The 17,404-nt window shown below is 39.5% G+C and overlaps 1 protein-coding gene across 3 annotated transcripts; it reads left to right on the top strand.

Moving 5' to 3' along the window:
- The first annotated feature begins 1,266 nt into the window (after positions 1–1,266).
- On the top strand, positions 1,267–15,068 carry mmaa (metabolism of cobalamin associated A). 3 transcript variants are annotated; one of them, XM_022194397.2, is made up of 7 exons: positions 1,267–1,340; positions 1,943–2,354; positions 4,950–5,072; positions 5,338–5,508; positions 7,183–7,268; positions 8,456–8,605; positions 13,936–15,068. In XM_022194397.2, the coding sequence occupies exons 1-7, from the start codon at positions 1,290–1,292 to the stop codon at positions 14,224–14,226; spliced, it is 1,284 nt and encodes a 427-aa protein (XP_022050089.2). In that variant the 5' UTR covers positions 1,267–1,289; the 3' UTR covers positions 14,227–15,068. The 3 variants fall into 3 exon arrangements, with proteins under 3 accessions (XP_022050089.2, XP_022050088.2, XP_022050090.2); XM_022194396.2 differs by having other exon boundaries at positions 1,270–1,346; XM_022194398.2 differs by lacking the exon at positions 1,267–1,340 and adding an exon at positions 1,343–1,419.
- The last annotated feature ends 2,336 nt before the right edge of the window (positions 15,069–17,404 follow it).

The following is a 17,404-nucleotide window of genomic DNA, read 5'->3' on the forward strand; positions in this document are numbered from 1 at the left end:
CAAGTGCTCAGCAAACTTTAATCTTCATAATTAAACCTTTTGGGCCAATCTCCCTCGACAGTCCTCTCTTTAGAACTAACGGAGGATTTATTGTCCAGTGAGATGGTGAGTAGAAACATCAGGAATTCAGAAAAAGCAAGAAAAACCCAGCATGTGTTGCAGTGTGCTGTCAGGAGAAATGGTTGAAGGGTAACAGTCTCAGTAGGTTTTTAATACTCAGTGATACGGTTTAGTCAGTGTGGGAGTCATCAGGCCCTTGCTTTGAATCACAAGAATAAAAGTTATTCTCTCTGAGGAATCCAAAGTTTGAGAAAGTTCAAGACTATTCCAAGGCCTCTTTGAACCACAAAATAAGACTTTGTTTCCATCTTAATTACTTTTATTTTTAATTTCATAAATGTTCCTGTCAAAGCAAGTGAACTTCAAATGTAACTTTAGGAGATATTGTTCAAAACAGTGGGAGTTAATATTGAGGATTTAGTTTTAGATTGGAGGATTAATCGATTTATATTGGTCTGATTTATCTACAAGAGGTAGCATTGTACTTGTCATTGATCAGCATTGACGTTGAAAGTATTCAGTCACATTCAGAGTTTGCAGTGCCAGACATAGTTGACATTTTTAATGATAAGATCCATTTTTATTGTTGCAGCTTTTATGTATTTTCTGTCACTCCTCTTGTATTTTATGGTTTTATTTATTGCTGGTATTGACTGTCTCATTCCCACTGCTGTACTTAATATTTAAGAGATTAATTTTGATCTCTATAACTACACCTTTTGGACCAATCTCACCAGTCCTGTCTTTACTACTGGTTGATGATATAATGTTTTATTGCTGAGATGAGAAAGATGAACACATCTTTACAATAAAGGAATTCAAAAAGGAAGATGAATGCAGCATGTGTTGTCAGGAGAAATGGTTCTGGTTACAGAGTAAATAAAGAAATGCATTTTCTGCAAGACCAATAAACATGCAACAATTAATCTGGGAATCACAACATGTGGTTGCATGTCGTCTACTTGGGTAATTTTCAGGTGATGGATTCAAATTTGAAAGTGAACCTGTGCTGCCGCCTGCTGATGAAAACCGTCTACTGACATTTTTCGATTCTCCGTTAAATATTCATTGAATGTTTTACTTGACAGACTCATGTCATTATTTTTACGCTTTATATTTGGTTGATATTTTTATTTATTTAACTTAAATATATTATTATTTTACAAACGAATTAACGGAACTCTTCGTGTGGGCGGCGTCTTACGTCACCGGAAGCCGGAAGAAAATGAATGAAGAACGGTCCTGTGCAACCTGTAACTCGTCCGTGTAGCAGCGAAGAGGTCAGAGTGAGTCTCAGACTTTGTAAACATTCAGTTTAAACTGTTAACAGCGTCTTTGACAACTGTATTTAAACTCAGAGTGAGTTACGAGATAACGTTAGACAGCGCAATGAGAGCAAAATAAGCGTTCAAACTGCAGTCTGTTGTAATTTCTACGTAGCAATGCATGTTTCTGCTGGTTTTACTGCAAACCCAAACAACTGAAATGGAAACTATAGATTAAGCTAAAGCTAATCTGCATAAATCATGTTTTCCGAGAGCAAAATAAGCTTTAAAACAGCTAATTGTAATTCCAACGTTTCTATTTGCATTTAGGATTAGCTGACACAGCTAGCAAGACACGTTTCTGCAGGTTTTACTGCAAACCCCAGAGAACTGAGTGGATAGAATAGAATGCTTATCTGTATAAATTATGTTTTTCGAGAACAAAATAAGCTTTAGACAGCTAATTGTAATTTCAACGTTTCAATTTGCATTTAAGATTAGCTAACACAGCTAGCAAGACATGTTTCTGCTGGTTTTATTGCAAACCCCAAACAACTGAATGGAAACTATAGATTACGCTAATGCTGATCAATATAAAATCATGTTCCTCCTCTTAGATGCCCCATATTTCCCCTACAATGGGACGGTTTGGCCTCTCTCTCCTCCGCCACATCTCTGCGCTTCCCTCTTCATTCAGCGCCCACCGAGCTACCAGGACATGCTGCCTTCACCAACCAAGGGTCTCCATCGGTTCCCTCTCTAGCCACAGCTGCCAGCTCAGGAGGACTGTGAGCACCGCCGTCAGCCATCACATCCAGGAGCTGAGCGGCCCTGAGCAGAGACTGCTGGACAAACTGTACGATGGACTGATCGGAGGACAACGGGCGTCTCTGGCCGAGTCCATCACTCTGGTGGAGACTCAGCACCCCAGGAAGAAGGAGCTGGCCCAGGTGCTGCTGCAGAGGGTGCTGGCGTACAGGAGGCAGCAAGAGAGCCGCAATGGAGGGAAGCCAGTGGCCTTCAGAGTAGGTGTGTGGTTAGGAATATTAAGGTGCCCTTCATATGTGGATGTTTGTCTTTCTCCAGTAATGATTTACAAGTGGAGATAGAAATGAGGCACCTGATTGGCAGCTACAGTCGGCCATGTTTTTATCTTATGGTTGGCAGCTCGGGCTCCTCTGTTTCAAACACTTTAGCCGGACCACCTCCAAATGACAAGAATAGCCCCTTAGATGGGAGCTCACAGCGTATTTTGTGTGTGTGTGTGTGTGTGAATGAAAGAGAAAGTGGGATAATAGCATTATGTAAATGCAGTCTTCATAACAGCTTTTCATTTAGACCAGGCGCTTAGATTGATAGTTGAGTAACACAGTCAGGTTTTATATTTACACTACAAATGCTCACATTTTGAGTGTATTTACTTTTATCACCATTTTTATGATTAATATCAAAGGAGACAGGTACAAGAATTATATCATTCTTAAGTCACAGCTGGTTTCTTAGCAGGTTATAGGTAGCCCTTAGTCGCTAGTCGTATCTACAACTCCACGGCCGGATTAACCTAGTAGTTACCCCAGGGCTAAAAGCTGCTCTCAGGCTTTTATTAGCTACTTTCAGTGCTTTTGGACCGACCAGCTGGGGCACTCTCTGATTATAACTATGTCAAGGGCTATAGAAATGTACTTTGATTGACTGATTGATATCTGCCCACTGAAGAGCTCCCCTGAGGACAAAACTTTAGCAAGCTTTTTTTGTTTGCCTTTACGCCACCAATAGGACTGCTGAAGAGATATAATAGCCAGCCAGCAGTAGGTATAGCAATGTCATGTTATGTGCATTGTGCGCTTGCAGCACTCCTCTTGTGCTTGAAGAATACCCAACTTAAAAGAGGGCCTTTAAAAAAATACCCTTTAATACTACGTTCTAAGGGGCTGCACAGTGTGTAGTGGTTAGCACTTTTGCCTTGCAGCAAGAAGATCCCCGGTTCAGATCCTGCCCTGGGCCTGGGATCTTTCTGCATGGAGTTTGCATGTTCTCCCTGTGCATGCGTGGGTTTTCTCCGGGTACTCCGGCTTCCTCCCACAGTCCAGAAATATGCTGAGGTTAATTGACTACTCTGAATTGCCCGTAGGTGTGAATGTGTGTGTGATTGTTTTTCTGTATATGTAGTCCTGCGACAGACTGGTGACCTGTCCAGGGTGTCCCCTGCCTTCACCCTAGTCAGCTGGGATAGGCTCCAGCACCCCCCGCAACCCTAATGAGAATAAAGCGGTGTATAGAGGATGGATGGACTACGTTCTAAGAATTACAATCTTCAGTTCCTGCAGTGCAGACACTAAAAAGAAGGGGAGGGAATTTACTCTAACAGTTATTACAATTATGGCAAAAGGTTCCTCTGGTCTTAGCATCAGTAGTCCCCAGATGTAGTGCCAGGAACTTTCCAAAAAAGTAAAGGTTTCTTCAGCCCTTTATTGTCCACATATCCAGAGCAGTTTAAAGCCTCGCAAAGAGCAGGAAAATATAACGACTTAAATGGAAAGATAGACCCTCTCATCCTGGAACACAGTCTCAAAATTCCAGTGGGTGTCTTTACAGAAAAAAACGTTCCAAAGTCTGGACTTTGTTTTTGGTCTGTTTGTCAGTGAACAAAAGCAAAATGATCTTGTTGTTGCTGAGGACTTTTAAAAGTGGTGGTAATGACACTCTGGAGAAAACACGAGCCTGAATAATCAACTGGCACCGCTCAGTGCTGTGAGTCTGTTCTCAGAACGTAACTTTCCCAAACACTGTCACTTAGCGCCTTTATTTCTCTGGTACAAACACAGACAGAGGAACCAAGGTCCTCTAAAGGTTCTTGCTCTCAGTGAAAATTCCTGTAGGGGAAAAGCAGCTGTTGACCTCCATCTTACCCCAGTGTTGTGTACCGTCAATGTCCTCTGTCCACAACGAGTACAGTAAACACACAGTGTACATACCTCCAGGCTCACACTTTGTCAGTTTGTGGCCGTTTTGTTGAACATCACTTCACTAATTACTGGAGTATTGAGCACAACATAGAAAAAATAATTAAATTCTTTTAAAAACATAAATAAGACACAGGGCGCCTCTACATAAACAGGAGTGGGAACGTTTGAGAAGCTGCTGGTTGTGAATGAAGTGTTCCCCGGTGTAGATTCCCATCTCACAGTTTCACCAAAAAAAACCATGTTCCTCATCACACAAACAAGGGATTCTCCTTTATAATATAATGCTACATTGCATCTACAATAGGTATGATCATTTTTGTTGCTGAAACAAATTCATAACACTTTGCAATAATAAAAAATGCTACCAGATGTTCTGAATTGCCTGCAAAAGTGATGTGTTTAAACTTTGTGATTTGATATTTCACGCTGAAATGCTGCTTGTTGGTAGCACCGAATGTATTCCTTTACATGATTTATGTACCTGGACTTGTAGCTTCAGCTTTTTTTTATTGAAGAACGGCATATTTCCTTCTCACGATGATATTGCTAACAGTATTTTTGTTTTAATTTTGCTTTTTCTGCTTCGGTAGTTCTGCATTCGAACCTGAGAATTTAGCTCTTGGTGCCATTTTTCGCTGATTTGGTGTTGATTCCTCAGGTCTGTCTGGTCCTCCCGGGGCAGGGAAGTCCTCCTTCATCGAGGTGGTAGGAAAGATGTTGACAGGACGAGGACATAAACTGGCTGTTCTGGCTGTTGATCCATCCTCCTGCACTACAGGAGGTAAAACGTCTGACACACAGCTCATCTGCTGTAAATACTGAAAAGATGAACAGCTGTATTTGTGCGCTTTTTAATACACTCTGAACTTATCTGTGGAATTGTTTTGTAACATGTAGGATGGTAGTTTTTCCCATTGTCAGTACATCTATGCTGTTTATTTTTTAATGTATTTAAGAGGCTGAAATTGTACAGTTACAAGCAGCAGTGTTCACCAGTGAATAATGTGAAAGTCGTGCCTCACACTGACTCATCCCTCTCGTCGCAGGATCTCTGATGGGCGATAAGACTCGTATGACTGAGCTCTCCAGAGACATGAACGCTTTTATCAGGCCATCGCCCACCTCAGGAACACTTGGTGGTGTCACCAGAACGACCAATGAGGCGATTGTTCTCTGTGAGGGGGCGGGATATGACATCGTCCTCATAGAGACAGTAGGTAAGAATCTGCAACTTCCAGGTGAACGTCACAGTACGTTTTCATCCACTGCTGCAATATTGCATGTCTGTCCTGAAAGTAAGATGTTTTTGACGTTTTGAATTTACCCTGATGGCTAATTTTTACTGTCAGAACACATAGTTTTTAAAATATAATAATACAAATTTTTTTCTTTGACTATTTTTTTTGTTATTTCTTGTGTAAAATTTGTCATACAAGTTAATTGTTTCTGTCAAAAACAGTGAAGCAGAAAGTCAAATCAGCGGAACATTGTCTTTTTTGTTCATGCATAATGATGCAAAGTGTTTTAATAGCGTTGTCGGCGTCATGCGGTCCATTGTCTGTTTAACAAAAATACCCTAAATCACATCAGTTCTTTAGTATTACGTGCAGTTCCAACTTGGCCTTACAAGAAGTTTTCCCGTTTTGATCGTAGTATAAAAAAAATCTAAAGATGAACAGTCTTGGCAAAAATTTGTTTTAATTTTCAGCACTAAGTTTTTAATACTCAGTGATACAAACACAATTTGGTCAGTGTGAAATATGATAGCCAGCTCTATTCATCGGGCACCTGCTTTGCATCTCAAGGATAAAATTTATTCTCTGTGAGGAAGTTTGTGAACGCTCATGATTATTCAAAGGCCTCTTTGAACTACTAGACAAGTTCTGGATGAGACCTTTTCTTCTTATACTTTCTTTCTAACCTTTGCTGTGCGATTGTAGGAGACGGCGTTCAATTTTATGTTGTGGATTTTTGTGTGGCTGTTGATTTATAATGTCAGATTATTCTGCGAGAGGCGTGTTCCAACCAGTAATGTAACAACAGCCAATACTGTAATAAGTTATTATGTGAATGGCCTGGCATTAAAATATGCTCTGAAAATGTAATAACTGCAGCTGAAAGTGTAATAGTGCATAAATCTGACTGCATTTCTTGGAAGTAAAAGATTTTTTTTTTGCAGTTTTTGAGCAGTTTGCTCATCAAGAATAGGTCCAGTGGACGGCACAGTCGTCATATTCATTCATCAAGTATATATCCTGTGTAGTTCTCAGTCTTTTTTTTCACATTTCTCAAGGAAAAGCGATTCAGTCCTCACTAAAAACTGTATTTAAATAACTGAACTGGCACTATAATGGCACTTAACTCCAAAAAACTGAAGGGTATTATTGAAGTAAGGGGAAAACAACATAAAAATGACATTACTTCTTCCAGTAAATGTCCTTAACTTTGTACATTATGAGAAGAATCCAGATTTCCATCCTTCAGCTGTTTTCACCAAACTATTTAATGTGTAAACGTAGACACTTTTTCTTCCGTCAGCCTTGTAGAGCTTCATCATACTAATGGAACAGTCATCTTCTGTCTCGTTCTAGAGTCTCTTATATATGAGCGAAAAAAATTACATTTTAATTATTAACTAATTATTGATCTGATTTACATTTACTACATTTTCAAAAGATTTTTTTAATGCTAGACCATCAACTTAGTAACTGATTACCTTATTGGCAATATGTTATTACTTCAATGGCTCAAAAAATAGATTACATTATTGGGTTTATTACATTAAAAATAGCCAAAATTATTGCGTTATTGTGATTCTGCTTATCTACAAGGCAGAATCACGCTTATTGTCGATTATCAGGGGTATTTAAAATATTCCGTTTTTTCCCCAGGTGTTGGACAGTCGGAGTTTGCAGTAGCAGACATGGTTGACATGTTTGTGCTGCTGATTCCACCAGCAGGGGGCGACGAACTCCAGGTCAGTGTAAAACATCAGCAGCAACAAACCTGTCATCGTCAGATCTCGTTTCATTCGTTAGGAACTGAAACAAAGTAGTTTGTTTTTTGTTTCTGGGTGAATAAATCTCACCTAAAACTAGTCTGACAGTTTAGGATGACATCGTTTCTAGATCATTCTATGTAAGTTTAGCGCTTTCCTGGAAAATGTCCAGTAGTTGCACTTTGTCTTGGCATTGATCTTGTGAATATAAAAACATCAGATTCACAACAAAAAGTTTACTGTCTCTGGCACATCCACGTTTCTAGAAAATGTTTAAATATGTTAAATAGAAATGCTTCATATGCTAAAAAAGTGTTTATAATTTCAGCTTCTTCACCATAATATCAATGATTAACTGAAATAAATAGTATAATTATATGAATAATTTAAATTGATCTGTTCTCGAATTAAACTGCTTCATAAATACATTAATGACTTCACATTTTAAAGGAAAACCGCCTCATTTTTTGTAAACATAAACACGCTGACAAAAAGTATATGCTAATCAGTTTATTAATTAGTAAAATTTATGACTTCATTAGTCCACCTCATTATGATTAATATTATGGTGATTATGGCGGGACAATAGGTAGCAGAGGTGGCATTTGTTTTAATTATCCTAATTGCTTCTGCTCTGGAAACATATTACCATAGAAACAAAAGAAAAGCCACTGACATATAAATATAATTTAAATAAATCCACTTTATAATTGATTCAGATTCAAGTGTTACCAGCAATATTAGCGAAATGTTCTACAAGACGGTTTCAGAGAGGTGCGTTTTGTTAGATGGGCTTTATGAGGTAAAAACAGAAAAATAACTCTAAGATATGGAAAAAACAAGCACTAGAGACTACGATCCCAGGTTTGATCCAAAAACTTGTCATGAAACTACATTTCAACAGGTGGAAAACAGCTTTTAGAACGCCTGGTTTGAAAAGCTAACCAGACTTAAGGTGACATCGGTGATTAATGGGGAAAAAAGTAACGATTTAAGATTGTTAAAGTAAACTAGCAGCCTGGAAAACAGCCGACCACAGCTCCGTACATCCATCCATCACTCTGCAAACAGATCCCTCAGGAGATTAGGTGTCTAGACATCAGATTTATTTGCAGCGTTTTGAGCGTTTAATGACCCTCCTCTCTAATGCCCAAATCTCTATCCAGGGTATCAAGAGGGGCATCATCGAGAGGGCCGACTTGGTGGTGGTGACAAAGTCGGACGGAGACCTGGTGGTGCCGGCCAGGAGGATCCAGGCCGAGTACACCAGCGCACTCAAGCTGCTCCGGAAAAAATCCAAGTCCTGGAACCCCAAGGTGTGTGTTAGGGAGCCGAAAACAAAATGATAAAAAAGAAACGAGTAATTGAAAAGGCGTTTGCCCTGCCGAGCAGCCGCAGCAGAAGCATCGCTGCTTTATGGACCCGACAAGGCGTCCAGCTGAGAGGTCAGGGAGAGGAGACGGAAGGGGGATGGAGATGATGTCGTCACAGCGTCACGGCTTCAACTGCTGCAGTGTCTCACCCCACCCCGCATGTCCCACCTCACCCATTCGCCTGCCTGGCCTTGTCCCTTTGTTTTCCCAGCCCAGCGCAGCATCTGCCCACCGGGCGAGCTGCCAGGAAACACCCCCGCTCCCCCCCCAACTCCCGCCGCGCCGAATACTCCGCTGCTGTGTCATGCATTTCGCTGATTAGAAGCCTGCACATTCACATAAAAGCTGATGGGCTTCTCTTATAGCCCCTGTGTCTTTATTTATCCTTACCTTGGCTTGCCTGCACGCATTTGTGTCTGTCTGTTTGGCCCGTGCTGCTCCAGTCTGGTTCTTTAGACTCTCATCTACGTTCTGCTGCCTTTTACTGCCTGCTTTGATTTACACAAAAACAATTTGATGTGTTTAAAATGTGGGAGCTAATGTTTAACTGCTTACTAACACTTATTTTTCCAATCAGTTAATCTTTTAGGCCAGCGGTGTCAAACTCATTTCGGTTCTGGGGCCACATTCAGGCCAATTTGTTCTCAAGTGGACTGGTAAAATCCCACCATAATACCCGATAAATAACAGCATCTCCAAGTTTTCCCTTTGTTTTGGTGCAGAAAAGTACATTCTGAAAATGTTCACATTTAAAGTATTATCTTTTTACAAAACATTATGAGCAAACAGGAATTTTCTTTAGAAAAATAAGCTCAGTATCAGCAACATTATGTCTGATCATTTACACATTACAGGATAGATAGATAGATAGACTTTGTCTGTCCCAAACAGTGACAGAAATTCTTCTTTGACAGGCTCCACAATAAAAAAAAAACACACATAAAAACACAAGTTCGCAAAGTAGATGTCTAAAAGAAATGTTAAAAAGAAGCAGCAGCCTATAAAAAACAAAAATAAATAAAGATATAGTGCTCAGTGTCTTATTTTATTTTGTTCAGGGTGGTTATTGCAGTGGGAATAAAGGATTTTTTGTAGACGGTTTTGCGGGCCAGTGGGACTTTGTAACGTCTACCTGATGACAGTAACTGTAAGGAGTGATGAAGGGGGTGAGAGGGGTCCTCTGTGAGCTTACAGATTACAGTGTTTCCACAAGGGAACAAAACATTTAGTCACAGGTATCTGGAACTAAACAATACAGTGTTTTACTTTATGATTGAAATGACAAAAGTCAGACAGACAAGACAAAATACTGCAAAAATGAGACGCTAAATGACAAAAAAACAAGGCAAACGACTCTGAACAAAACAAAAAAGAGATAAAAATGGACAAATGACAAAAACGATACAAAAAATATACAAATGACACAAACGAGACCAAAGATGATAAGAGTGAGAAACAAAACAACAAAAAAGTAGACTAAAAACACAAGAGAGACAAAACAAACACAAAACGACAAAAACGCTGCAAAACATCAAATAAAACAAAACACAAACTAACAAAAAACAAACGAGACAAAAAGGAAAAACAAAGCAACAAAAACATGAGACAAACGACAAAAACAAAACAAAATATTCTAAAATGAGACACAAAATGACAAAAGTGAACAATCTCTTATTTTACTTTATGATTAAAACAACTTGTCATGGTCTAGAAATCACTGTAAATTTATAGTTTTATGAATTTACAATTTGCACTTGGTGTCTTCTCTGTAATTTCTACATTTTACAAAGTCGTCCTGGGGCCAGATTGGACCCTCTGGCGGGCCGGTTTTGGCCCACAGACCGCATGTTTGACACCCCTGCTTTGGGCTATGAAATGCCACCAAACTGTAGGAGAGAACCAATCATGCATTCTAGTAGCGCAGCAGGACGTCTGTAAATGACCCATTCATAAACCAAAACAGTTTAATTTCAATGAAATGAACACACAAGAAGAGCAAAACCTTACATCTGAGCACCAGAAAAATGCTGAGATTCTCACTTAAAAAAAGATACTTAAATAAGTAGTTGATTAGCATAATAGCTGTTGATTAATTTTCTGTCTCTTGATTAGAGGGATTAATCTCACCAAGAATGAGGATTCCCAGAAAATTAAAAGCGTCGCCTCCCAATCGCCTACAATCAAGTTCATCGTCAGTAACGGGAGCGTTTCTCTGCTAATGATGTAAAAGGGACAATTTTACATGTTAAAGTAGAGTTTCAGGTCAGTATAGTATGACAGCCTGTGAGCTTCTTCTCTTTTATTTTCAGGTTCTTTTTCTCCACTTGTTCTTATTGATTTAATATTTTTGGTGGTCGTGTTTTAATATTAATTCAGATGTTCTTTGTTGCTTTTTTGTAGCATGAATAGCCTTTGTATTTTCCTTGTTTAAATTATTCCTAATTTCAGTTCTCATTTGGAAACTGCAGTTTTTATTATTTTATAAAGTAGCAGTGAATAGAGTTAGAAGGATATTTACAAAGCACGCGTCTTTAAAACAAAGCTATATCGTTGCATTGACCTCGTGTGATCTAGTGTTTCCGGAGCTTCTTATTATAGAAGTGCAGTCCTAAATTAGCCTAGCCGCGCTAGACAACCCACGACAACGAATTTAATTCTCTGCCAGGGTGGGTCTAGTTACCCTCCATAAGGCTCGAGGCTGGATTCTCCTAAAACTGGCCGACGAATCACCATGAAGTGTAGAGTCAGAAGGCGGACGTAACGAAGTGACGACAGAGGCGTGACGATTCTGACAGAAACAACCAGCGCACAATAAACAGTTATCTTTCGACTCGGCTTTGGCCACAGCCCTTAAAGATTTGAAGCTAAAATTCAACTTGAAAGATAAACAAAGGACGGCACTGAAGTGTTTCATTGAGAAGAAAGACGTATTTGGACTTATGCCGACGGGATATGGCAAATCCTTAATATACCAGTTGGCTCCGCTGGTTGGGAAGCTAATGGGACTTAGCCACAATCTGCCGGCACTCTAGGAACTACGTCAGCCTATTCGTTGCACTGATTGGTTGTATACCTACCCAATTGCTGCAGAGGGATTTGATAGACAACCTTTTAGCCCACCTCCCTCCCTGTCGAGCGTGCCTACACCCTTGTGTCTTCAGAGCATGGGTCTAGTGTGGCTAGGCTAGTCCTGAATTCTTCTTTTAAGTGCAAAAACTTTTTCCTGCCAACCACTGGGGATTTGTTTGTTTACAATATTCCTAATTTGCTGAAAGATTCTAGTTTTTAATCAAATCTAAGGAGGCACAGAGACAACTTTAAATCAAATCTTTCAGCACAAAAAAACCAAACTCCTCTCACCTCCGTTGGTGCGGATGGAAAAATTCACAGAGAATCTGAAAACCTGCAGAAACACAACTAGTATTGATTGTATTTCTGCAGGGTTTTTTTTAGGCTTTTCTGCCTGAAAAGACACTAGGAGGAGTAAGCAAGACAATATGTGTGCCACTCCACGTTTGATTTCCTGTTTTTGCATCAGACTAAAATCAAGTCCTTGTGAAATTACAAACTTAATGATGTAATTATCTGATTTTTAATTGGCTTTTGATCACAGGCCTCCAATATTTAACAGGCTGCCATGTTTAACTTGATTTGTCAAATTATCTCCCAATTGAGGATCTGTGAGCTTAATTTTCCATCAACGCTGTCGTCTTTTCTCGTCTCCAAACCGCCCGTCTCATCTCTACACACTAATGTTTAATGAAGTGGTGGAAACAGCTTCTTTATAGGTGATTTCATGGGTCTTGAATGCATGTCTGAGTGAATGCCTCTGTTTCTTTGTGTTTCCGTAAACCTGAAGCAGTTTCACTTCTGTGTCTCTGTTAAAACTGAATGTTTCCCTGAATTTCATCATGTGTTCTTGAATCCGTAGCGAGCTCTGGAGCGAGACATGCAGTCACTTGTTGAAGCACTAATCACATAATAAGTGACATTTATCCCCAGCTGCTCGTGTGAACAAGGTGTTTTTTTGGAAACAAGCACCTGCTGTTTTTTGACTCGACAGCTTCTTGCAGGATTTGCTAAAAACAGCAAAAACTTTAAACTTAGAAAAAGCAGCAACTCCCAGCAGTTGACTACATGCAAAAATGTTCTTTTACATTAGACACAAAATTGAATTCTCTTCGTCAAAAGATTCTCGTTTTTGTTTAAAAAAAAATCTACAGTAAAGTATTTCATCTTACAACAAGAGCATTCAGTATTCTGTCTGCGTAAACAATGAAAATAACAGTCGTGGTTTCTTATTTGCTCTTTTTAAAGGAGTCAGTGCAAATTAATCAACACAGGCATTTTAGAACATCAATATAAATGTGCCAGTGTTCACTTTTGTTGCACCTGTACTCCAAAAAAAACATTAAAGCTTCAAAAAGGAATAAAATAATGAACACTACAAATGTTCAAACAATCTCTACAATATAGCTGAATCTATGTACATGACCATTCAAAAGTTTAGGGTCACTTAGAAATGTCTTCATTTTGGAAAGGAAAGCAGTTTTTCTTTTCAATGAAGATAGCATTAAATTAATCAGAAATACAGTCTAGACATTGTTAATGTGGTAAATGATTATTCTAGCTGGAAACGGCTGATTTTTTTTAATGGAATATCTCCATAGGGGTACAGAGGAACATTTCCAGCAACCATCACTGTGTTCTAATGCTACATTGTGTTAGCTAATGCTGTTGAAAGGCTAATTGATGATTAGAAAACCGTTGTACAGTTATGTTAGCACATGAATAAAAGTGTGAATTTCCATGGAAAACAGAGAATTGCCCGAGTGAACCCAAACTTTTGATCGCTAGTGTACTGTTATAAATAAATCAAACTAGAAAAGAGGGAATATCTGAGTATAATTTAACCTTATTTTAAAAAAAAAAAATGCATTCATTTATTAGATGGTACAGAGAGGGTGACATGCATTGAACCTATAGGTTGTCACAACTTTTTGAGTCTCATGATAATTTTAAATGTTAGATTCTTGATACTTCTGGCCACTCCTCTTGTTTTCTTGGAGATACTATCCATGAGTTTGATAAAGCAGATTAAAGAAGGATATCTTTTTCCCTACAGAATCTTAAACATGAGACACATAAACTTTCAATACTGAATGAAGTATTGAAGTATTCTGCTCAACCTTTCACATCAATGAATTTCCCTCACTGTTAAAAAAAAAAAAGATGCTTTAAATTCACACGTGCACCCCCCTGCTCCATCTTAGGTGGTACGCGCCTCCTCACACACCAGCGAGGGCATCCCAGAAGTCTGGGCCAAGATGGAGTCATACCGGGACGCCATGTTGGCCAGCGGTGAACTGCAGGGCCGGCGGAGGGCCCAGCAGAAGGTTTGGATGTGGAGTTTGATCCAGGAGAGCGTCCTCTGCCATTTCCAGAATCACCCCAGTGTCGGAGAGGCTCTGCCCCGCCTCGAGGAACGGGTCACCAGAGGAGTCATCTCTCCAGGCCTGGCTGCTGACCTGCTTCTCAAAGCCTTCTCCTCCTCATCCTCATAGTTGTACTGCACTTTCTCCGGGAAGAGTGGATGCCTCTCGGCTGGTCTGACCATTCAGTGCCAAGTAAAGCAGGACAAAGCAAGCACACGTGACCTTGACTCTGTTGTTTGCACAAAATAAAAGGGGCCTTGCTCTTCTTAAACATAGTTTAAGATTTAAAAAAAACTGAGATACAAGGCACCCAACTGCAGAGACTTCAGTTTCTGAACGCTTTAATCCAAATCACAAGAGAAGGAGATTGCTGACGGTCGTCTCTTTTCATCCACGGCTTGGAGACACATTCACATTTGGTAGAATGAAGCATTTCATTTGTGCTGTGAGATATGAAATGCTGAAGCAGACGGTGGGACTTTCTTCTCAGACAGGAACACTACGGACCTTCATGAACTGTTTTACTGAGATTAGTAAAGGAGGAATGTAAAGGTCATATGGCTACACTTGAAGAATAGCTTGAACGATATCCTTCATTTTTACGAACAAGTCATTAAACGGTGAAACTGACATAAATATTAAGGCGTTGAATACTGTAATGGCGTATGAACTGTGATGAGACATTTTCACTGCCAGTCTCACACACCTTCCTTGTAATCGCACACTATTTGTAGCCCAAAAAGAAAAGTGTTGAAATGGGGTTTTAATGGTCACCTGTGTGTGTTTTTGAACCACCACACGTGTTGCTCTAATAACGGATTTTCCTTGGAGACGCAACAGCACTTTGAAAATGTATTTTTTAATTTGCTATTTTGTTCCTGGGTGGAATTACATTAAAGAATGATGTGAATCTTAAATGGATAAGTGAACAACATTAAATCTGTCGGTGCAGTTGGCCGAGCTTTTCTCTCTCCTCGTGTTTGCTCTTGATATGAAAAAAGGGGGAGTGATTAATGTTACCTCTACGAATATTAGTCCTGAGATTTGTCACAGATTTAATGAGATTTCTTTTCTGCTCTCCGGAGCCAGAAATGTCAGCGCGAGGTATCCTCTGAATGAGTCAGCTACACGGCTGCTTCTAATTCAGGCAAAACACACTTTAATATTTTCAGAATTGACTTCATAATGCACTGTACTCCTGGACACCACCGGAGAGCTGAAGACAAAGAGAACCCTCAGAACTCCAGTGCTGCTCCTTTATTCATTAATGGGAGACTCCCGCGTCAGTGCCATCGTCTTTTCGAAGGCATTTTCTAATTGCAGACATGACTGTTAACAGTACAGACCAGTGTATGATTATTTTTAATAGTTTTTAAATAAATACAAGCATAAAAATATCATTTTCAGATCTGAAGGTTGCTTGTTTTTGTCTGAAACCCCAAAATATGCAGTTTTTAATCCTGCAAAAGGAAACCAAGAAACAAATTCCTCCCTTCTGAGAAGCTGGAGTCTGCAAAATTAGAGGATTTTTTGCATTATTAATGAACAAATGATAAATTAGTTACCAACACTGATTAATTTTTTTTAGATTAACTCATTGTTTAATTATCGCATTTTTAAGTTCAAGAGTTATGACTATTTTCTCATGTTTGTTGTGTTCTTTCCTTAAGCCTGATGCCGGATCCCGATGCCTTTGCCATAAGAAGTCTATGGCCGTTTCTCAGTACGTAACTGTCCGTCCCTGTGTTCTCACGTACTTGTGAAACGTCGTCATCGAGACTGCATCGGAGCAGACGAGTGAGTATAGATATGAATCAGTAGATAGGACATGCCCCTTTGAGCTGCGTGCTACGGTGAGGTTAAGCTAGTGGGGGCCATAGACTGTATATATAGTGGACGTAGCATCTGGCTCCAGAATTGAAGCCAACCCGGAAGTGTCAAAAACTTGCAATATCACGCCGTCCGCTAGGGTTGGCTCCAAAAAGCTTTTGCTCCATAGACCCCAATTCATTTTTGGAAAAAATAAAATTTGATAGACTGATTTTCTACTGCTCAGGATTTTTTTCCCGTTAGTTTTCATGGTCAAAATGAGAGATCAGGTGGCCGATCTTAAAATAAATCAATACTGAATTTTAAATAAATCATTAAAGTTGGCGGAGCCAGGGGGCGTGGCTATACTTGATAGACAGCAACAGAAGCCTCTGCGGTAAAAAGTGGGCGGGATAAGAGAATCCTCAGCCAATCCTGCCCCTAGTTGCTCTCCGGTCCAGTCTGCTTGATGACGCTTTTTACGTCACTGGCTCCAAAAAATCCAAAACAGCGACCAGGAAGTAGCAAAATCCGGGCTTCATTTTCTCGGCGTTGAAACCAACGGGTGACGTCACGGTTAGTTTACGCCTGGTGGGGGCAAAGTTTCGGAGCATTCCGTTGATGTAGACTGCGTGAAAACAAGTTTGCTGTCTCGCTGGATACAATTGCACCCTACATCGTACGATTGAGACAAGGAAACTCTGAGAATAACACCATTGTATAGGATGTAGTTCAGAAAATAAAAACAAAAAAAGTATAATATGCTTTTCAAGAATAACATAGAATGGCCTGTAGTTCATAGTATAACATGTTGGCAAAATTATGTGGATCAAAAAGCTCAAAATGATAGGATGTTGCCTAAAATTATCATTTATGATATGTGGTTCAAAAAATGTCATAGTGCAGTATATTGTCAAAATAGTATGTCATTCAAGAAAACATCAGAGTATAATATGTCGTCTAAAAATGCCATAGAATAATAGTTCATTGCACAAGTAAAAGTATAGTAATTTTTTAAAACTGTTCAAATTCTTATAATACAATGCTAAAAAACAACAAAAAACTAAAACAACATCATAGTAACATGTAAATTAAAAAACCCTATAGTATAGCGTGTCGCTCAACAAACGTCATAGTATGGCCTTTGGTCCAGAAAACGTTATGTCCCGTCTGTCTGAAGTAGCTGAGGACAACAACACAGCATGTGAGGGGGTTAAAAGCAAATGGGTGTTAGTAAAATATAAATAAATCAACAGAACTAAAAGTGAACTTCACGTTGACATTGATGGATATTCCAACCAGAAGCAAAGTAAAAGATCATCAATACGAAAAACTAATTTTCCTGTTCACCTCTTAAAACCCAAAAACACACCGCAGTAGCACCCTAAACTAAAACTACCAATGGGTTCCCTGTTTTCCTTTCTGAACAATTCAAAGGTTCCTCTCTATCTCCCCACACATCCACCAACCACTGGAACACATCTCCAAAGTTCTGCTG

This window comes from Acanthochromis polyacanthus, chromosome 3 (assembly GCF_021347895.1).
Source record: "Acanthochromis polyacanthus isolate Apoly-LR-REF ecotype Palm Island chromosome 3, KAUST_Apoly_ChrSc, whole genome shotgun sequence".
In the NCBI taxonomy this organism is placed as follows: Eukaryota; Metazoa; Chordata; class Actinopteri; family Pomacentridae; genus Acanthochromis; species Acanthochromis polyacanthus.